Source organism: Panthera leo, chromosome C1 (genome assembly GCF_018350215.1).
Source record: "Panthera leo isolate Ple1 chromosome C1, P.leo_Ple1_pat1.1, whole genome shotgun sequence".
Lineage (NCBI taxonomy): Eukaryota > Metazoa > Chordata > Mammalia > Carnivora > Felidae > Panthera > Panthera leo.
In genome coordinates this window covers 217,775,712-217,798,652 of record NC_056686.1, presented here as the reverse complement: position 1 = coordinate 217,798,652, position 22,941 = coordinate 217,775,712, and the positions used below count along the sequence as shown (strand labels likewise).

Here is a 22,941-nt window from a genome sequence, read left to right as displayed (position 1 = left end):
GAAATTACTCCTGAGTTTCAAAACCTAATGAAGAAAACATTTAGAATGCATCGTGTTTGTAACAGGAAGCACACCTATAAGAGTGAACTTCAGACCATGCGTTAACATGCGGTGTATTTTATTCATAATTTACAGAAAACCAAATGTCTGAAATAAACACATTTCTGTTTTATCTTAATTTTTTTCTTGTAAGGGATTTAAGAATATTCTGTGAAATCAGAAATTTTTAATGTTCATTCTTATTTTTGGGAGAGAGAGAGAGAGCGTGAGGGCCTGAGTGGGGGAGGGACAGAGAGGGAGACACAGGATCAGAAGCAGGCTCCAGGCTCTGAGCTGTCAGCGCAGAGCCCGAACTCGTTAGCCCTGAGATCATGACCTGAGCCGAAGTCAGACACTTAACCGACTGAGCCCCCCAGGCGCCCCAAGAATTTTCTGTGAAGTTTAAGGCTTATGTAGAGCAAAACCCTGACATAATGCAAGCTCTTCACTAAGTGGCTGTCAGTCCTGGCCTCGGTGAGAAGGCTTTCCAAGAGGCTCTGTTAGTTATTTAAGGGGTCCCGGCTGGTGGGGAGGGGTCTTTGGCCAGAAAGAAAGGTTTGGAGAATTCAATCAGAAAACCTTGATAATGCTCCAATATGAAAAATTATACGTGCATCACTGCTACAAGTAGGAAATCAAAGTATGTATTGTGATGTCAAGCATTTCAGTTTTTTACCCTAAAAATTGCCTTGAAACCCATCTCCCAGAGAAAAGGGATAAAGCCATGTCACTGGTTGGCCATGTCGGCCCCTTCTGAGCCCATGTCGCCCGGGTTAACGGGTCATTTATCCGCCAAGCCTGTCCCTCGGGCAGCAGAGTGCTTCACGGGAAGCTGCTTCTCAAGTCAGAAGCAAACAGGCAGGAACAACACAGATGGGAACTCAGAAAATAAAACAAATGCATTTCTCGCTTAAAACAATGAGCACAAATGTGTACGTTTTAGAAAGGACAAAAATAAGAATAAGGAAAAAAGTCACCAAGAAATAAATTTGTCTAAAGCGAAGCCAAGAAACATGGAATTTCGGGATGAAAATAACTCTGGAAACAACTGCTCCACCTACAGCCGAGAGCTCCACGCACGACAGGGCCTGTGTCCCAACACGTGCGGGGCTTCCTGGAAATCTGAGACCCGCCTGCTGTGGCCAAGGAGCCCGTGTGCCTTCCTGAGTTAAGACCCTGTGTCCAGGAGCCAGATGACAGATGGGACATAGGCCTGGAGCACAAGGCCTGGGGCCGGGTGCTGGGGCGCCCCGACCCTGTGGGTGCCGGGCGCCAGGGTGACACTGGAGGTGGTCACGTGTGGGGACGAGACCCAAGAGGGGAGAGCTGCCGTGGCTCTCCTCACCGCTGTCACTTGAGGAACCCCCCCTCACCCCCGGGCAAGCAGAGACCCCAGGGCCCCCGCCCAGCAACATGGCTCCCAGACAAGAATGAAGCCAGACCACGCCAACGGCTCGCCCAGGCTGAGCCCGATCGCGGGTAAGCCTCTCCTCTCCAAGGGTCTTTTTCCCTTTAACACCTTCGTGAGGGCTCACTGGGTACTTCTGAAAGTCTTCACGGCTCTGCAAACCGGAGAGAACACTCCAGCAGGGCCGGGGCCTCACCAGTCTGCCCCGCGGCAGGCCCACTCTCGCTGGGCGGCCGTAGCTTCTAGAACTGCTCCCCGACTGCTCTCCGCACAAGCGCACTGGGGTCCGCTGAGCTTCGCCCGCCTTTTACAGTCACTGTGACTGACCTCGATCTGCATTCTAATCCTTACTAACTGATTTTCTTCCCGAGGCTAGAACTCGATCCCTCATTAACGTGCTGCAGGGACCATGTGTAAACACTGGCACCTGCACTGAGCCCCCAACTCCACAGACTCAGGCTGTGAAAGTCAAACTCAAGACTTGTTTACACAAAGCAGATAGGATATCGATGGACACGAGGCCACAATGACTGGTCAGGCCAAAACTGACTAAATCTAGAAAAGTGACAAATACAATGATACGGATTTCAAGTTGACGTTTTGAGTAAAAATAAAATCTTTATTTGTGTTACCATTCCCTGAGTGAACGTACGAAACGGAAGACGATGGGTATTTGAGTTGGAAACGTTTTTAAGACTACAGCTGGTCACAGTTTTGCAATCCAATTTTAAGCCACACATATGTATTTTCAGGAAAAGGACTCCGATACTTTATCCACATTATGACCTTTGTTTACACAAAGAAGGCCTATTTACTCGTAATGATCTTCACAAAGTTCACATACGTGTGATATTTTGATGGTTTCCAAACCATTTTCACAGTCTAGGATATATCCACGGCATGTATCTGTAAATATTTTTAAGTGATATTGTTGATAATCTGCTGGTGACAATCTAGTTTTACATCCAAAATCTAAAATCCGCAGCCTGCATACTGGAAGAAACTGCACTTCTTGGGAACATGAAGCGATGGCCTTATTTCCTGAAATAAACAAAAACTCACCCTTTCTGACTAAAGTCAGGGTCAGTGGTTCCCCGTTTGGCCACCAAAGTCTCATCAGTGAAGAACATCGTAGTATGTGTCCCTTGTTTCCTTCATAGCAATTTAAATGGAAACAGTATTTCTATTTTCCCAATAATACTGGGACCACAAACGTCCAAACTAAACATACTTTTTATCAGGTGCAGAATTTCAGTTAAGGGGGGATTCTGAAGAGCATTTTTCAGACAGGGTTCAAGTATTTGTGATGAAACTGCACCACCTAGTGGCCAAAATGAGACATAACTTAAAGATGTATTCAGATCGCCAAGCTAAGGGAATAAAATAGAAATCCCCGACGTTCATGTAAGAATTTAGCTAACAAATTGTTCACTATATACGACTTACTGTAACTAAAATACAACATGTGCGTGATAAGGTCATTTCATCCGTCAAGAGTCATTTCAAGGGGTGCCTGGGTGGCTCAGTAGGTTGAGCGTCCAACTTTGGCTCGGGTCATGATCTCACGATTCCCCACCCAGTTCATGGGTTCAAGCCCCACATCGGGCTCTGTGCGGTCGGTGTGGAGCCTGCTTGGGATTCTTGGTCTCCCTCTCTCTCTGTCCCTCCCCCGCTCTCTCTCTCTCTCTCAAAAATAAACATTAAAAAAAAGATGCACATTCCCACAGAAATGCTTCTTTCAGATGACTGTCCATAATCTCTATAGACAGCTGATAGCTACATTAGTCCCTCGTTACAACTTTCACCGAGAAGGGCAGTAAAATACATACATTCACGTCAAATTAAACACACACACCAACTTCACATGTGAAAAGATGTACAACCTCCAGAAGATGCAGTTTACGTGGCCAAGAAAGAAGGTGAAGAGAGTAGGGGAGGGTGGCTCAGTCAGTTAAGTGTCCAACTTTGGCTCAGGTCATGATTTCACGGGTCGTGAATTTGAGGCCCGCATCGGGCTCTGTGCTGACAGCTCGGAGCCTGGAGCCTGCTTTGGATTCTGTGTCTCCCTCTCTCTCTCTCTGCCCCTCCCCCACTCACTCTTGGTCTCTCTCTCTCTCAAAAACAAACATTAAAAAAATTTTTTTAAAAAGGTGAAGAGAGTAAAATCACAAAAACTTTAAATAAACTAAAAAAGAATCCACTGAGAGAAATACTCTATTTCAAAATAAAGAATTTTAATCAGGGGCGCCTGGGTGGCTCAGTCAGTTAAGTGTCTGACTCTTGATTTCAGCTCAGGTCATGGTCTCATGGATCATGAGTTCAAGCACCACACTGGGCTCTGGGCTGGTGGCAGGGAGCCTGCTTGGGATTCTCATTCTCTCTCTCTCTCTCTCTCTCTCTCCCCACCCCAACTCACACCATCACTCTCAAAATAAATAAATTTAAAAAAATAATCTGAATGAAAAGAAAAAGGATCTAAAATTTACATTCGATTAGAACGGACATGATGTGGAGAAACCCGAAAGAGAATGTAGGAGGAGACAGAAGCAGGCCCGAGAAACCCCGAGCAGCACTTCCCGGTGAGGGAACCATCTCTGAATTGCCCCCTATCACTCTCAAGCATCTTATTTATGACGTTCAAAAAGCAAGTATTTTTAAAGCATAAGAAACACTAATAAAACTGCTCTTCTGGCTGGTTTTCAAAAACTCCTTCATAGATGTGAAGGAAAAAAAATGCTGGCATGGGCTTCGTATCTTACTCTTAGCAGAGTTTATATTTCCTCTTGAAAAGAGAGCAAGTTGGTCAGGACAATGAAGAAAATGCCCAAAGCGGCCTGATTCACATATTTATTCTATAATGTGTTATTCAAGTCCATTAGTGCAATAAGAAATAGCTTTTCTTCCAACACAACTTCAAAGACCGGCTGGAGAGACAGCTGGGCTACAGGCATGCTGAAAACACACGCTGCCTCCAAAGAAAATACAAAGTACCGAGACTAAAGGCAACTACGATTTATGTGAAAAGCAGAGGAAACCTCTACCGTTTGAGTTTTAAGTGAGAGACAGAGAAGGCAAGCAATTGCTATTACGACGGGTATGTATAAACCAATAACGGCAACAGGCAGACGCGGCCGACGCAGCTCGAAGAGATTCTCACAGCCGCCTCTCAGCAAACCAGGCGCGTCGGAGTGTGGATCCGAAGTACGGAAGGTACACACACCTTGCGAGCTTTCCAGAACACCTGTGAAAACTGCCCTCAGACTAGGCCTCAGAGAAAGCTCGACTCCAAATAATCGATCTTATATAGACCATATTCTTTGAACGTGAGATTGTATTAGAAATCGCCAGTAAAAAGACTTTTTAAAAACCCTTACGTTTCAAAGCTATGGAACAGACTCCTTAATACCCCACGTGATAAAAAGAAATAAAGTATTTCATCTTAAAGTTCAAGGAACTGTTAATATTCATATTAAAAATTCAAAGATAAAGCATGCTTAAAGAGAAATGTACGGCCTTACATATATTTGTTTAAAATGACAAGAACTCAGGGGGCGCCGGGGTGGCTCAGTTGGTTAAGTGCCCGACTTTGGCTCAGGTTATGATCTCGCGATTCACGAGCTCAAGCCCCACACTGGGCTACACACTGACAGAACGAAGCCTGCTTGGGATTCTCTCGCCCTCTCTCTCTGCCCCAACCCTGCTCTTGCACTCTTGTTCTCTCTCTCTCTCTCTCTCTCTCTCTCTCTCTCAAAATAAATAAATAAACTTAAAATAGATAGATTAATTAATTAATTTTTAAAAATGCCAAAGACTCAGGCACCTGGGTGGCTCAGTCGGTGGAGCGTCCGACTCTCGATTTCAGCTCAGGTCATGATCCCAGGGTCGTGGGGTTGAGCCCCGAGGCAGGCTCTGCACTGAGCGTGGAGCCTGCTTACAATTCGGTCTCCCTCTCCCTCTGCCCCTCTCCCTGACTCATGCTCTCTCTCCCTCTCAAAAAAAATAAATAAATAAAATAAAATAAAATAAAATGATAAAGGCTAAAAATAAAAGAGCTAAGTATTTTACACAAGGACTAAAAACATAAATAACCAAGGAAATTAAAAGGAAAAATAAAGAATAGAAATCAATGAAATGAAAACAAAAGTTGTCTATCTACAAAACCAAAAGTTGATCCTTTGCTAGAGGGTGTCTATTTCAACTGTTTCTTTAAAGTCTCAAGGTAAAAAGACACAAAATTTTGGGAAGAAAAGGAAAACTGGAACTGTAGGTGTATTTTTAAAATCATAAAGGCACAGCTGAAACATGTTTATGTCACGACTTTGGAAAACGTGGACGCAACAGTTGCCTGGAGAAAGGCTGGAGAAGGCACAGCCAGGGGACGCCGATTTCCGCTCTCGCCTCTACAGCAAAGCTTCTTTGCCCCATGTGCAGCCCGCATGTGGGAGATGCTGGTTCCAGAAACCCTCGGGCCCTAGCCAGGCAGCCAGCCTCCTCCACTCACCCATGTGCCTTGCAAATATCATCTTCTGAGCACTCCAGGCAGTGAGGAATTTTGGCAAATTCTCGTCTATGTGAAAACCTTGATTTTTAACTGAGCACGCTGACTCCTGGAATAAAGATTTCACTTCCTGGCCCCTTAGTGACAAAGACCTGGCCACTATCGCGGAAGTGGAAGCGGTAGGCACAGCTTCCAAGAAAGAGTCTGGAAGGAAAGGGGCATGCTTTTCTCCTTCTCCCCTTCCTGCTGGCTGGCAGGCAGTCCTGGCTGGACCTGGGACAGCTGCCTTGGCCCATGAGGTGCCCTGAGGCACGGGGGTCACACGGGCGCCACCTCCAGACTCTGACTCAGGAGCTAAAGCACTTTCCACGTCATTTAAGCCACTAATGTTTTCGATCTCTCCTTCACTCATAGGTGAACCTAATCCTAACTGATTCAAATATGAATTACCCAAAGAGACTCAAAAAGGAAATAGGAAAACAGAATATACTCACTCGAGAAATTGACTTGGCAAAACAAAAAGAAAGGATTCGTTCAAGAGAACAGAAAAGCTCGCAACATTAAGACTTCAATACGAAGAAAAGAGCAAGAGGGGGAACCAGCAGTGAAGAGAGAATAATCATCAGCCATTAAGGAAATGCAAATTAAAACACAAAATATTAGAAAGACTGACCGTTCCGAGTGCTGACGACGACGTGGGGAAGCTGGAATTCTCCTCTGCTGTGGTGGAAATGTAAATGGTACAACCACTTTGGAAAACAGCCCGGCGGGTTCCCGGAAAAGATAAATATACGTTTACCACGTGAGCCAGCAATCTTACTCTTAGGTGTTCACCCAAAGGAACGAAAGGGTTTGTCCTCACAAGGGCTCGTAAGGGAATGTAACTGGCCGAAACTGGAAACAACCCGACGGCTCGTCAACTGACAAATGGATACAACCACTACAGAGGATGATAAATCCTTACAACTGCAGTGGGTGTATCTTACAGTGGGTGTATCTTACAACGTGCTCACGACTCAGCAAGCAAAAGGACACATGCTGAAAAATGGATACATCTCAAAGTAACACGATGACTGAAAGAAGCCAGACCGAAAAGGAGCACACGCCATGTGACTCCACCATCTGCGATTCTGGGAAACAAACAAGAGCGACCAGGAGCAGAGGAGCAGCTGGCGGGTCCTGGCGGGAGCGGGGCGTGGGGAGAGGTGGCCGGAAGGGATTCCGAAGGGCACAGGCCACTGTGGAGGGCGACGCACACGTTCACCGTCCTGACTGTGGATGGCACAGACGTGTGGAAACAGAGTCTCACTCCACTGGGAGAGTAAATCAGCGCAGCCACTCGGGGAGTAATTTGGCGGTATGGGGTGAAATCAAAGCTCTGTGCACGCTCAGGAGCTCTGGGTCTGGGCACAGACGCTAAAGCAAGGTCGCAAACCCCAGCCCCAGGCTGGGTCCCCGCTGCTGTGAATAAAGTTTTATTGGAACACGGCCACGCATACCGTTTCCTGTTGTCCTCCCTAGGGCTGCTTTCAGGCTATCAGCAGAGCTGAGAAGTTGCAATAGATTGTATGGCCCGTAAGCCTAAAATATTTACCGCGTGGCCCTTTGCAGAAAATGTTTGCTGACTACTGTTCCCGGAGACACTGGCTCCCATCTGCCTGGAGACGTGGAGGCGTGTTCACAACAGTGGAAGGCGGAGTCAACATGACATCCATCAATAAAACAATTAATAAACCACGGAATACTAGTTACCAGTTAAGAGGAACAAGCTAGATCCACAGGTATCCAAACGGGGGAGGTCTCAGAAGCACACTGCGGCCTGAAGAAAGCGACCAGCAAACATACCAGCACTGGGGGGAAGCACCGAAAACCCCCGAAGCAGTAGGAACTGCTTATCAAGTAAGGCTCACACCAGCTCCTCCCTGTGACTGCCCTGGGGACAATGGGCCTGGGGCGAAGGCAGAAAAGACATCAACTTTTCCGGTGTGTTTTAATTTCTTTTATTTAAAAAACTCTAAGAGGTCTTTAGAAGACCAGTCAGTGAAATGTAAACCTGACATTTACCAACACACTAAAGAAAACACAGCAGCATGCGTTTCCCCTGCCTGTAATACACAGACCTTGAAACACTTACTAAACCGTACTTTTTTGGGGTGCCTGGGTGGCTCAGTGGGTTGAGCGACCGACTTCAGTTCAGGTCATATCTTGCAGTTCTTCAGTTCAAGCCCCGCGTCAGATTCTGTGCTGACAGCTCGGAGCCTGCAGCCTGCTTCCGATCTTGTGTCTCCCTCTCTCTCTGCCCTTCCCCCACTTGCGCTCTTTCAAAAATAAATGTTAAAAATAATGAGAAAAAAAATAAACTGTACTTTTTTATTTTTCTGAGAGAGAGAGAGCGCGCGAGCGAGCGCTCCTGCGCACACAGCAGAAGGGGCAGGGCAGAGAAAGAGTCCGAAGCAGGCTTCACGCCCAGCGCGGAGCCCAACAGGGGCTCGATCCCACAACCGTGAGATCAGGACCTGAGCCGAAATCAAGAGTTGCACACTCTACCGCCTGAGTCACCCAGGCACCCCCATACTAACTGTCCTTTTTTTAAAGCAGCAAATTGTTCACCAAACAAGGACGTTTTTTTCCTTGTATCTTTAAAGTCAAAATACCTACTCTGAAGTGGACTCTTCCGAGGAAGTCTGAAGCACAGACCTAGCGTGCTGTGCATAAAAAGCAAGGCTATAAAATTTAAACCAAGCGAAGCCTCAAAGGTTACCTCCAGGAACAGCCTGGAGGGACACCAGGCCAGCTCCGCAGGCCTGAACGGGAGCAGGACACATTAAAATTCCACAGCAACAGACAACAGGCCGCAGAGGAACCAGCGCGGCGGGGGCTGTCCAGCGAGGCCTCAGCAGCATTACCCCCCCGCCCCTCCCCCTCCCCGTGACACTACAGGGGCCCTTCGAATGTCACTCTCACTGGCGGCTTCGGGCCACATCTTCATGACAAACTAGGACGTTTTAGGCAGAATTATCCACGTGTGCATGTGTGTGTGTAAAACTTATTGGAATTACTGGCTGCCAGCAAAACTATCCAAAAAACATCTTTCTGTTAAAAAACCAGTAAGTGAAGATACACTCTTATTTTTTAAAGTGGCTGTAACAGAAACCTGGCCGTGACGTTGGAGGCACCTGGCCTGCAAGCAGGCACCCCAGGGTCACACGCCCAGGGGTGGCGGCTGGCGGGAAGCCCGTGGGTCCCGACAAAAGGACGTCCCACACCCGTAAGCAAGACCGCTGGAGGCCACATACTAACAGCAGGTAGACTGAAAAGCCAGACCGGGAGCTGCCCAGGCTCTTCTCCTGCCATCGGCCAGGGCCAGGCGGCCAGCCTCCTGACCCTGCAAGCAGGGAGACGGGATGCACCAGGCAGGAAGGGGACGGCCACGGGGTCAGAGCAGAACAGGCCTCTGGCCTTGACTCCCGAGCCCCCGGGCGAGGCCGCGGCCCCACCCGGGACACACTGGAGGAGCCCTGAGTTTTCTATCCTCCCGGCCGAGGAGGTGGGGGGAACCTTCCAAGTGTGTGCAGCCTTTGCAGAAAGCCCTCCTTACCTTCTCTCCAGGTCTGGGCGGCTGCTGAAGCTTCTCATAGTCTTTCTTGGTCTCCAGAATCTTCTTCACAAGCCCTCCTGTTGAGAATCAGCGGTTTTATGTTATTGTCCGCCCTGAGGAGCCCTTCCATTCTAAATGGGGAGGGGGTGGGGAGGACACGAATTTCTTGTTCTTCCTCTTTCTATACTGAAAACAGCTTCAAATAATCTTTATTTGGTGCAAGAGAGTCTGCAATACACTGATAAGTAGCTGGTGGTGGAAATTAAGGATAAAATTTCAGTGTTTCACTACTAGGTATCCAAAGAATACAAAAATGCAGATTCGCAGGGGAACATGCACCCAATGTTTACAGCAGCAGTATCGACAAGAGCCAAAGTATGGAAAGAGCCCAAACGTCCATCAATGGATGAATGGATAAAGAAGATGTGGTTCATATATATAATGGAGTATTACTTGGCAATCAAAAAGAATGAAATCTTGCTACTTGCAACGATGTGGATGGAACTGGAGGGTATTATGCTAAGTGAAACTAGTCAGAGAAAGACAAACATCATATGACTCCACTCACATGAGGACTTTAAGACACAGAACAGATGAACATAAGGGAAGGGAAGCAAAAACAAGATAAAAACAGGGAGAGGGACAAAACCTAAGAGACTCTTAAATATGGAAAACAAACAGAGGGTTACTGGAGGGGTTGTGGGAGGGGGGATGGGTAAAGGGGTGAGGGGCACCGAGGAGGGCACTTCTTGGGATGAGCACTGGGTGTTGTATGTAAGGGATGAGTCACTAAATTCTATTCCTGAAATCATTATTACACGGTATATTAAATAACTTGGATTTAAATTTTAAAAAATTTCAGCGTTTCAAAGAAATGAGCTCCTCAAAGGTGAAAAAAACAACTTTGTAAATGGAAAAGGATGAAGAGGAAGAGTAAATTAAACAGGTAAGTGTTGCAAACACGTGTGACAATTCTGAGCTGGTTGTAAGCACAAGATACTCCTTTTATATTAAGTCAAGAGTCTTCAGCTTCCTTAGAAAAAAAGAATTACCCGTGGGGTAAATACCATAAAAAAACAACACCATTTTCTTTAAAACACCATCTCACCCAAATGTACATCAACATGAAACTGGCTGAGTAAACCCCAAGCACCTGGTCGGTGAGGGAGGCCGGGGCTGGGGGCAGGGGTGAAGCCACTTCCCCGCACCGCTGCAGAGCAAATGCCAGCACACGCTGCCCAGTGACAAAAGCCAGATGGAGAAGCATAGATCCCGGTGAACAGACAGACACACACACACACACACACACACACACACACACACACACACGTATTCACGTATACTTTTTAAAGGAAAGTATAAGCCGTATTTCTCACTGTTTCCTACCGGGGGAGGGAGAGGACAGGGCAGAAGCCCCGAATCTCTGAATCTATCTTGCTTGGTACATTTGACCTTGGAAACAAGTGACTACTTTACATACATAAAACAAAATCAAATCCAATTTTTCAATGCCTAAAAACTGAAGCCAAAATGAAACTAAGAAACTTAACATCAAAGTGGCAAGCGTAGCCTAACAAAAAACTGTTCCGTTAACTGGTTGTCCGTCCCCAGTGGGACGCACCCTGAGAACAGACAGACCTACCAAGAAAACTCCTAGTGTTTTCAGTCATCTGTTGCGGCTCATTACCGGTGGTGGCGTTCTCCAAGTGCTGTGCGTGCCGTAGGGGACAGCAATCGGACGGCTGACGGCGCTAGGAGCCAGGATGCGGGGCATGAGACAGATATGCATGTATAAAATCAAAGATTTAGGAAAAACTCTAAAGAGTAAAGCTGCGTTAGAAATGCCAACGTGAACTTGGATACATTTTTCTCGTCTTAAAAAAGGTAAGAAAACCCCTAGACACAATGGCCAATCCAGAGGCAACATGCAGCCAGGCTCCGTGGAGAGATGGAAGGTTCCAGATATGGGGCGGGAAACACGCAGAGCGAGCCTGAAACATCTTCCCCATATCAGAAGACGAGGAAGCTGCAAAGTCTCCCGGGATGTGTCAAAAGGTCCCAGACAGCCACTCGAACAGGCTCCACGGAGTCAACACTGGACAGTCGGAACACTGATGAGAAAGACTGACTTGGCTTGAAATGAAGCACATTACGTGTATTAAAAGGAAACCCGTGATTTCATACAGGTATCAACACCAACCCTCAACAGTCAGCTTGGATGGCGACAGGAAACAAACTCAGGAAAACCCATCAACAAAGGGAGAGCATGAATCATGCCGCCCACCTTTCCCATAGGGACTGAGCCCTGGGGCCACGGCTGGGGAGGCAAAGCTGTGCACGATGGCGTCCTCCGGCTAACCTTGAGGAAGGGCAGGTCCGTCCTGCCACCAGGCTAACATCACAAGCAGAGAGAGACGCAGACGTCAGGAAGAAGCACCACCACCTACTAAGTATTCTGGCACCTGATTGGGTCTCTAGAACCAAGTTACAAGCACAGAAGAGCATGTGAAAAACCACAGGCATATCACAGGCAACACCCAACTGTGGGAAACTCTTACGGACAACCAACCAGCTTCTTCAACAAATACGTTATGAGGGAAAAGGGGAGGGAGGTTAAGAGAGACCTAAGAGTTAATATCAATCAGCTGCAACGCAGGGACCTTATTTGGATTCTGACTCAAAGTAGAAAAAATATACAAAACAACTAGGAAAACAGTATTTGATGACATTAAGAAATTGTTTTGTTACCACAGTAGAATTATAGTTATATATATATTTTTAAAGAGCCCTTCTCTTTTAGAGGGACACGTGACATGTTAACAGAAGAAATGATCTTCTCCAGGACTTGAAAACAATCTGGGGGAGACAGGAAACCATCAAAACCCTAGAGGAGAACAAAGACAGCAACCCCTTTGACCTCGGCCACAGCAACTTCTTACTAGACACATGGCCGGAGGCAAAAGAAACAAAAGCAAGCATGAACCACTGGGGCTTTATCAAGACAAAAAGCTTTTGCACACCAAAGGGAACAACCAACAAAACTAAAAGCAGCCAAAGGAATAGGAGAGGATCTTTGCAAACAACATATTGGATAAAAGGTTAGTATTCAAAATCTATAAGAACTTATCAAACTCAACACCCAAAAAACAAATAACCCAGTGAAGAAATGGGCAGAAGACATGAATAGATACTTTTCCCAAGAAGACATCCAGATGGCCAACAGACACATGAAAAGATGCTCAATGTCACTCATCATCAGGGAAACACAAATCAAAGCCACACTGAGATACCACCTCACATCTATCAGAGTGGCTAAAATTAACAACATAAGAAACAACAGGTGTTGGCAGGGATGCGGAGAGAGGGGAAATCTTTTGCACTGTTGGTGGGAATGCAAACTGGTGTAGCCACTCTGGAAAACAATATGGAGGTTCCTCAAAAAGTTAAAAATAGAACTACCCTATGACCCAGCAATTGGATAATTTGGATAAATATGAATAGGTATTCACCCAAAGGATAGAAACATACAGAATTGATGGGGGCACATGCACCCCAATATTTATAGCAGCACTATCAACAATAGCCAAACTATGGAGAGAACCCAAATGTCCATCGACTAACGAATGGATAAAGAAGATGTGGTACACACACACACACACACACACACACACACACACACACTGGAATACTACTCAGCCATCAAAAAGAAGGTAATCTTGCCATTTGCAACAACATGGATGGAACTAGAGTATATTATGCTAAGTGAAATAAATCAGAGAAAAACAAATATATGATTTCACTCATACATGGAATTTAAGAAACAAAACAAACATGGGAGGGGGGACAAAAGGGAAACAAACCATGACTCTTAACGAAAGAGAACAAACTGAGGGTGATGGAGGGAGGCAGGTGGGGGATGGGTCAGAGGGGTGATGGGCATTGAGGAGGGCGCTTGTCAGGATTGAGCACTGGGTCTTTATGCAAGGGATGAACCACTGAATGCTATTACTCCTTTTGAAGAATTGTTTTTTAATGTTTATTTTTGAAAGAGAGAGAGACAGAGCATGAGCAGGGGAGGGGCCGAGAGAGAGAGAGGGAGACACAGAATCCGAAGCAGGCTCCAGGCTCTGAGCTGTCAGCACACAGCCCGATGCGGGGCTCGAACCCACGAACTGCGAGATCATGACCTGAGCCAAAATCGGACACTCAAGTGACTGAGCCACCCAGGTGCCCCACTGAATGCTACTCCTGATGCTGATATTACAATATATGTTGACCAAGTGGAATATAAATAAAAACTTAAAAACAAAACAAAGAAAACACCGTGGGGGAATGGGGGTCTGCAGCAGGCAGAGGCTTAGAGAAAACGAGATGAGCCGATCACGGCTGAAGCCATGTGATGGGTACAAGGGGGTTCATTAGGAGACTCTTCCTGCTTTTGCAACCGTTTGAAGTCAAAGACATTTGGGAAGAGAACAAATATTACAAATATTGTCGATTTGAAAACAACCCCAGAGGTCGAACCTCTACCCTAACCCCACGCCACGCTGGAAGCTACTGACCGAGCCCCAGGGTCCCGGGGCGCTGCGCCCCTCGAATCCGGGACTACGAGCCACCAGCCGAGGAGGAGCCCATCCGTGCTGCGGTGTCTCACTGATGCTCCTCAGAACCCTGGCCGACACGGGGCGCTCAGAGCTCAAGGGCACGGGACCCCTCCCGCGCACAGCTGTGCGCACCCCACACTCACCGTGTTTCTCCTCTTCCTCCACGTCTACCGCTGGCACCTGGGCAGGAAAGGAAGGAGGAAAAAGCTGATTCTCGAAATCCTGCCTCTGCGGAGGTCCCCAAAGCAACGACAAAATTAAAGAAGGCGGACACGTAACTGAAAGGTTAGAGGAACGTTCGCCTCCGGAACCTGAATGCGGGAGTGTGGATTCCAGAGTCGTCCAAGCGCAACTACAAAAACACGCTGCCGTTAACTCACCACTTCAAGTTCGGACATCTCAGGGAGCTGGGGGGCGGCCTCCACCACAAACTGGTCGTCTTCCTCACCGTCGGAGTTCTGTGCATCCACAATTACACTGGCCACGGCTTTGCCACTCCCTGTCCTGGAGCACCAGAAATCACATCACACAGGAATGTGCTGGCCACACGTCTGCATCAATCCCATGCACCCCGGGCGCCAGGGGAGGAGTTCAACCACCAACCACCCCCAGAACATCACAGAATGCAGGCCTGGGTCCCTGTGAGTCCTGCCCTCTGTGCCCCCACTAATGTTGGCCTCTGGTCCTCACCCAGCCCCCTCCCTGTGCCCCTATCTCACAAGGGCCCCCAGAGCCTCCCCCACCCAGAGCCTTGCCCCTCCCCTGGCCGCACTCTCTGGACACCAGCCCTCCGCCAGCAGCCCCTCACCTGGAGGGCCCTGTTCTTCCAAGTTGCAACACCAGGGCAGGGGTGGCAATGTGGCCACAGACCCCTGCTTCTGGGTCTCTGCCAGGAACACAGCAGCCTCCCCCGGTCCCACTTTTCTGGGTCCGGCTCCCTGCCCAGCACCTCCTCTCCCCCGAGTCCTACCACCGGTCTGAGTCAGCCTAACACCCAGCTGCCCAGCCCGCAGGCCTGGCCCTGTCTCCCCAGGTGACCGCTTCCATCCTAGGGCTCTCTCAGGCCTCCCGTGGCCACTCTCAGGAACTGCCCCGCCCGCTGCCACCCCACTGCAGGCCGCTGTCAGCTCCCCTCTGCTCGCACACTAAGTCCTGCTGCACCTGTGCCTGGACCACAAGCCTCCAGACCAAAGGCACTGCGGCTCCCACCTGCCTTCTCCTCCTCCCGACCTGCCTAACACAATCACGCTTCACCGAGCACCCGTAACTCCCTCCCCACGATCACAGCACAGCCAAGTGCACGCACACACATGCAGGCTCGCATGCACACGTGCACACCCTCTTCCTGGCTTCGGGGACCTTGTACAAGGTCAGGAGGGAACCTGTGCTTGGGCGTGAGCTCTTGAAACAGTACACGTTTCTCCGGCACCAGGCCCTTCAACCCTCAAAAGCATCATCCTGCCCCCGGCGGGGCCCAGCCTCGCTTCGCCCCGTGCTCTCCGCCCCCCACCGCCCCCGGCGTGCCCCGAACCCCTCCCACGCACACTCCCCATCAGGAAGCCCTCTCCACCCTCACCCCGCCTCGCAGCAGAGGCCTCACCTGTCCGCCGTGAGCGCCTCCGCCCCGTCTTGACGCTTCACCCGGGGAGGCGCTGGTCTCGCACTCCCAGGCCGAGGTGGTTTTCTAAACCCAGATATTGGAAAACCAGAGAGGGAATATGACACACTTGCACATTTCAAAGGGGACGACAGAAAACCCAGGTCAATGTCATCGCTAATCTCCCACCGTCAACTGGTCAGGACGCAGTCTGCAGAGCATTAAGAACATTCCAGTAACCTGACAAGTTGGAAGTATCCGTCTTTTAATCCTATATTTTCATTAAATTTAAGATCCAAAAAGTAATCAAAACATTACCATAATTATGAATTTCCCTAAATCTTTAAAATGCCCTATGTGGGGGCGCCTGGGTGGCGCAGTCGGTTAAGCGTCCGACTTCAGCCAGGTCACGATCTCGCGGTCTGTGAGTTCGAGCCCCGCATCAGGCTCTGGGCTGATGGCTCGGAGCCTGGAGCCTGTTTCCGATTCTGTGTCTCCCGCTCTCTCTCTCTGCCCCTCCCCCGTTCATGCTCTGTCTCTCTCTGTCCCAAAAATAAATAAAAAACGTTGAAAAAAAAAATTTAAAAAAAAAAAAAATAAAATGCCCTATGTGTAGTTACTTATACCCAGCATGTGAAAATTAAGCAAACGGTTTTTGCGTTCTTTGTACAGGTATTTCCTCATAATTAAGCTCAAGCACCGGACAAACGGCAGAAGGTGCAAAGAGAGAGCACGTTGGCCGCAGACCTGATGTTGGCCGGAAGCTCGCTCGGCAGCTCGGATTTCTCCTGGACAGAAGGTCCGACTTCTTCTGAAGTGTGACAATCCCATCAGCAATTCACAAAGGAAGAAACACAAATAGGTAAGTGCTTGAAAAGACAGCCATCAGGTAAGTGCAAATGCAAACGAGCTTTATTCATCCATCATTTTAATGAAGACAGAACAGTCGTTTCTAGAGGTGGTGAAGATCTGGGAGACGGCGTTCAAACCCTGGAAGTACAAACCGATTCCGTTTCTTTCAAAAGGTGGGTGGATCCTGTCAGCTACAACCTGAGAAGGATGGACGTGTGTAATCAGCGGTGTCAAGAGGGTCACCTGCCACCATGTATTAGTGACGGGCGGTGGGTAACTCCAGCCACACACCGGGCCCTCTGCACAAAACGTCATCACTCCAACATGTAACAGTAACGGGAGTATCTCATCACCACACACACACACACACACACACACACACACACACACGACAGGGGTCCTAGAAGGACGGTCATTTCCATGAGAAACAGTGCTTTTCATCTCCTTCTTCATGTTTTTCTGCATTTAAACAGATTCTACTTTGGGTATGGACCAAATTGTTTTTATAATCTGCATAAAGCTTCTTCATTTTGGTGAAAAGACTCAATCAGTAAGTAACAAACTCTACTAAGGCAATTAAATTCACCCCGCTATTTAAAGTAAGAAGCCTTTATACTTTAGAGAATAGAATGAATCAACATTTGAATTTAGAAATGTACTTTTTACTCTGGAAAGAGTCCTAAGATGCATTCTTCTGGAACATAAGGTGTGTAGATTAAATCTTAAAGTGGTGCACATATGGTTCCTTAACAAATCTGAGAGTATATGTTCATATTGACACACACACACACACACACACACACACACACAATTTATAGCAAACACATTTAGTTCAGGCCATTCCTTACCTGTATCACTAGGGGAGTCACCTAAAAAATTAAAAAAAAAAAAGGCACATCAGAAAACCAACTTTTGTTTTAGTGAAGCTCAGAATATGAAACGAGCAGGACTAGGGAAAAACACAAACTAAGTAACACAAACGCCTGTCGGGAAAACACGGCCCTTTCCTCGGAGCCTTTTCCAGTGTCCCACTGTGATCACTTCGTTTTCAAAGATGGAAAGACAAAGAAGAAAGGAAACTATGACCCATAAAATGCCATTAGTGAAAAGACAAAAGGGATACGAAGAGAGGGGATCACACACACAGATGAAAGATACACGGCAACAGCTGATACGCCCAGGGAGCCGCCAGCAGACCGACGGGGACACGAGGGACGAGAGGGGTGACCTGGCAAACAAGGCTCTGGGCACTCTGACGACTGGACAAGAGCGACGGGGCCCTCCCCGCAGAGCTGGCCAGCAGGGCTCTGCCACGGCCTAGCTCCCTATGGGCTACCTTTGCTCTTTTCACCCAGGACCCTTCTTCAAGGGCTGCTTTTTGGGGACAAAGCTTTTTGTGGACCTACGTGGCCACAAGCACACGAGTGGAAGCACGGCAGGGGTGGGGTGGACCCCAAGTCACAGGAGGACAATCTCTGTGTGACACGACCACGTTTGCAGAAGCACTGAAGCTGCACGGGTCCGAGTCAGCGCCAGGGACCCGGGGTCGCCCCGAGGGCACACACGCACCCACAGGGGGAAGAGTGCTCCTCGGACACCTCGGGCCTGCCCGCTGAGGCGCACTTGAGAACGTTCTGGTCACCGGTCATAGAGCCACGTGAATGGTGCCCCAAAGAAGGTGGCTCTAGGGACAGGAGAGACCACGCCTCCAGGGCGACGGGAACCGGGAGGCCCTACAGGGCCCATACGTAGGGAACACAGGAGCCTCCCGGAGGTCACGCTGCACAGAGTGACACGGCAGGGGCCAGGCCCAGTGCAACTGTGGGTTGGTGGTTAGGAAGCACCCGGAAATGGCGCTTCCAGACAGCACCACTGGAAGGACGGGGTGATGGCAACGGGGGCTTGGGCTCAACCCCGGGACGGGCCTGCCCTGGGGCCAAAGCAGGTAGCAGCAGACCCTCTCCTCGACACCGTGCTGCCTGGCCCTGGACCCCAGACTCCTAAGCTCTCGTCGAAACTCACGCCATCGGGTTGGGGACACACCGTGGCTGCTGGAGCTCAAGGCCGACACCCGGATGGTGAGCTCACAGCGGCCTCACCCCTTCACAGGCGGGGTCCCCCGCCCTTTGGCGAGGGCTCCAGCCTCAGGGGCGCAGGTCTCGTCCGGACCCTTCACCAGCTCTGCCTCTTTCCCTTCACCAGCTCTGCCTCTTTCCCCGCCCACGCACACCCCCTCCCTGGGCAGACCCTGCCCGGAGCACCCCGGAACCTGCCTGTCCCCCCACCGCCCACACGGCCCAGGCCGCCCCCGCCTGGACCAAACTGACGCGACCCACGTGCGATTCAGCTGCTCAGCCAGCACGCACCCGGCCCCATGCGGCCCCGTGGCCCCCACGCTCCCGGCCAGCACCCCTCACCACACGGCGCCCCCCAGGCCGGGTCCCCGCGCCCACCGCCTCGGGCCTGCCACGCACCCGGCCTGCGGCGTGCACGAGCCGACAAGTGTCACCCGGCCCGCAGACGCTGGCTGCAGGACGTCCCCTCAGAGCCCGACACGTGCCCGACAAACGCCGGACGCAACTTTCACCACAATGTTTTCTCGATGCAGAGAAAAGCCAGGCCCAGAGCAGAATCTCACCAAGGTGCAACTTAGGACACCCCGAGGACATGACAGAAACGTCGGGTCAGGGCAGTGTCCCGAGCTGTTTAAAAGTCCTCTTTGAACACGAAACGTGGGAGGTGTGCGGCTGGGCCGACGGGACTCCAGCAGTGACTCTGAAGCTCGGTTCGGGTCGTTCCCGAGTCCACCTGGGCTCCGCCCGCCACCCCAGAAAGGACACTGGGGTCACCACGCAGTGACCAGCCTGCCCTAGCCCAGCTGATGTGAAAAGGCGACAGTGGGCCACCCACCACATCCAGTCCCGATGAAGAACCAGGGACTGGACTCCGTGTGGGTCAGAAAGCCAAGGGGACCTGGCCGCCGCCCTCTGGGGAGAGAGGAGCCCCCCGGGGTTACATCTGGGGGGACCCCTCTCTCTCACCGAGAAAGGAGTGAGGAGACGGTGTCCCGCTTACCTTTCCGCTTCACTGCTGGTTCTGGCTCGACGTGCTCACGCCTCAGACTAGCTGAATTATCGTCTGAAACGCTAGCTGAGTTAGTATTAGCTTCTTTCGTGCCTGACGTAAAACAGTTTAAAATGGGTCATGAAGACGCACGCACAGGCGGGTCCCCTCCGGCTCCAGCACTTACCCGGCTCTCCCACCCCACAAACTCCCAGAACACCCACCGAAGGCAGCTTTGGAGAACTCACACCCAGAACGTTCCTCTCAGCGTGGCTGTGGGATCAGGAGAAGGAAGGGGTGCCCAGACTGTGAGCAGACCCCAGGCCCACTCAGCCCAGGCGGAGGCGTGGAGTCCCCACGGCCGAAGCCAACTAGCCCCTCCACCGCCATTTCCAGAACCTTCTCTACCCGCCTCCCCACCGCGGCCAGGCCCAACTGAGAAGCCGCAAATAGGTGGCCGTGTCAGGAAAGCAGGGCGAAGAGAAAAATCCTTCCAGCACGGTGCACAGTCCTAGAGATTGAAAGTTCCCAAATAACTTGTGTACTGATGGCTGACTAATGTGCCAATGTCTATGAAAATAGAAAAAATATCAAACACCTAATAAAACATTTTTTCTACTAAAAATAAGGGGCGGGAGGTGCTAGAGGAACAGATTTTAAACTGTGGCAGGACCCAGGGTAGAAAGCTAACCCATCACCACAGGACCTCACTCTCTAAAATGAAATCAGGAGACAAAAATAAAATTAGAAAAATTGTTCCCTTTCCTGAAACACAACCTTACAATTTCATTAAAGTATTCAAATAAACAGTTTATATCAGAATCAAGCTATCATTGACTATCAAAGACCTGATTTTATGTAATAGAACTACATACAACAGAAGACACGCAATTTTCTAAGGAAATTTTGTTTGATCTATAAAAATGCTTTAAACAGCCTGATTCCAATAATTATTTATGATCTATAAGACAACCAAAGAATCAATATGATATACTAACCTCAAAAATAAATCTAAACTTAAACATCAGCTTGGCGACTGTAGATTATCAATTTTAAAAGAAAACCCTAGAACTATAGGTTGTTACACTTTATTTGAAAGTGTCAAAACTTTCCTACACTATACAAACCCACCACACGGTAAGTGATTTCCAAATGCATCGCCTCTGCCTATATCTCAAGGGGACCAATGACACTTTGCACCATTTCACCTCTTCCAAGGTCTTGTGGCATTCTTTCTTTCTTTCTTTTTAATGTTTATTTTTGAGAGAGAGAAAGAGAGACAGAGTGCAAGCAGGGGAGGAGCAGAGAGAAGGAGACAGAATCCGAAGCAGGCTCCAGGCTCCGAGCCGTCAGCACGGAGCCCGACACGGGGCTAGAACCCACAGACTGTGAGATCGTGACCTGAGCTGAAGTCAGACACTTGACCCTGAGCTACCCAGGTGCCCCAACTCTGCATTTTTATAATAAAAATTTGTACACAACAAAGCAACAGGACATGGGTGAGAGCACCCGAGCACAACGCAGCTCTAAGGATGTCCCCACATCCCGTCAAACAGCGGCAGAGAGACCGGGCCCATCACGCAGCTGGCGCTCCGATACGGAACAGGGAAGAAGCGGACAGCTTCCCTGTGGGGTGGCTCGGGGCGCCTGGGAGAGCAAGAGGGAGGACACAGCAAAACGCAGGAAAGCTCCTGTGACGCCCCGGTCCCGCGGGCGGGCCACTGTGGCCGAAGTCAGGCCAGGGCTCCGGGGAGCAGGCACAACAGGGGCCAGCATAGCTTAGCAGCACCAGCTCAGGGTGAGGGGACCCGGGACGAAAGGCTCAGTGAGCAGACCCAGCACTGGATCTGGAAATCACGCCCAACTGGAAAATCAGCCACGGTGAGGCAGCTGAGGAAGCGGAGTCCCGACAGCACGAGATGACCCCTGTGACAGGCATGCTGGTGACCTGCAGGGGCGGGATGTAGGGACAGGGGGCGGAGGGAGGGGACCGCCCAGGGACGGGGTGCAGGGCTCCACTCGTGGCCGCCAGGGGGCACCGGGCTCCATTCCAATCTCTGCGAAGCTCTCAACTGAGAACTGCGTGCCACAGGTTTCCAGAGAGAACACCCACCAAGTGAGGGCACAGGTCTAAACAGCCACTCGGGTGTACTTCCATCCCATCAGACCATCTCAGCACGAGACCGACAGTAACTAATGGGGTATCTGCAAAGCAGGTGCCGTGTGGCCCCCGTGCGACAAGCTGGCCACTTTGTGGGCGGAGCTCATTTAGCCTCCAGGCAGGTGCTTCTACACCCACTGAGCGCAGAGGGGCCTGCGGCTCGGACCACGCACCCAGGAAGCTTGCTCGAGGCCAAGAGGTGGCAACGGCAGGAAAGGGGTCTTCCCTCTGGTCTGGGACACGGGCAGACGGTCACCGCCCGGCCGGCTGCCCCAGGTGGCGGTCTCCGCTCACACGACCGGCACCACCCACCCCTCTCCCGTGCTACGGGGGCTGCCCGGGGCTCCCCTCCTCAGAGCTGCCCGCAGCTGAGCCTCCGCAGAAAGGAGATCCGTATACTTTGAGAGGATGTGGCCGAACGGCAACACGCCCCCCCGCCGTCAAGTTCGTCGGTGAGAACCCCCTCTGCCCCACCCCCACTCGTGCTCACGCTGTCTCTCTCTCTCTCTCTCTCAAAAATAAATTTAAAAAAAACATAAAAAAAAGATTTACGCTATATTTTCTCTTAAATGTCACTCAAGCTTCTTAATATCTCTGAAGAATTTAACGTCACAAATACTGACACTCATCAAGGATCACCCCATCTGAAATCCCGAATTCATGCACCTAATGGTCCCACAGCAGCAGGGCGGGGACGCGACGCACATGTCCCACTGCCGCCTCAGGGTAAGAGCGCAAGCCACGGGCAACAACGTCCCCTCGTGCCGCAGCAAGCACCCTAAAACCTTTATCGGGGGCATTCCCTTAATACAACACAGCAGAGCAGGACCGGAAAGCTGAATAATTTCTCTATCCACCCGTCCACGTCGTTTTTCTAAATCCCAACAGCAAGATGAAGAAAGCATCTTGATCTAGATGCGAAAATGAGTCACGTGTAAAAAGGCACGTAAAAGTTAACTAAAACTGAGTTAATATTCTTTATCATAACTTAGCAAATTAAAGCAAGTGGAATATCAATGTCATTGATATTGTATCAATATTTGGTATCATTTCTGATCTTCAGTATATCATGATTAGAATAATAAAAAACATAACTACACCGAGATAAATACTTTACGTCA

The 22,941-nt window shown here is 49.7% G+C and overlaps 1 protein-coding gene across 6 annotated transcripts in view; it reads right to left on the bottom strand.

Annotated features, from left to right (window-relative positions):
- The window catches only part of TRAF3IP1 (TRAF3 interacting protein 1), a 62,430-nt gene that overhangs the window by 25,884 nt on the left and 13,605 nt on the right, over positions 1 to 22,941 (bottom strand). For 3 of the 6 annotated variants that reach the window (XM_042950734.1, XM_042950732.1, XM_042950735.1), the window contains 7 exons: positions 19,672 to 19,773; positions 17,445 to 17,465; positions 16,492 to 16,555; positions 15,748 to 15,831; positions 14,528 to 14,651; positions 14,291 to 14,327; positions 9,544 to 9,620 (listed from right to left, as the gene is read on the bottom strand). In XM_042950734.1, the coding sequence (XP_042806668.1) occupies positions 9,544 to 9,620; positions 14,291 to 14,327; positions 14,528 to 14,651; positions 15,748 to 15,831; positions 16,492 to 16,555; positions 17,445 to 17,465; positions 19,672 to 19,773 (509 nt within the window). The remainder of the gene's footprint in view (positions 1 to 9,543; positions 9,621 to 14,290; positions 14,328 to 14,527; positions 14,652 to 15,747; positions 15,832 to 16,491; positions 16,556 to 17,444; positions 17,466 to 19,671; positions 19,774 to 22,941) is intronic. The other 3 variants (XM_042950733.1, XM_042950737.1, XM_042950736.1) reach the window with 3 other exon arrangements.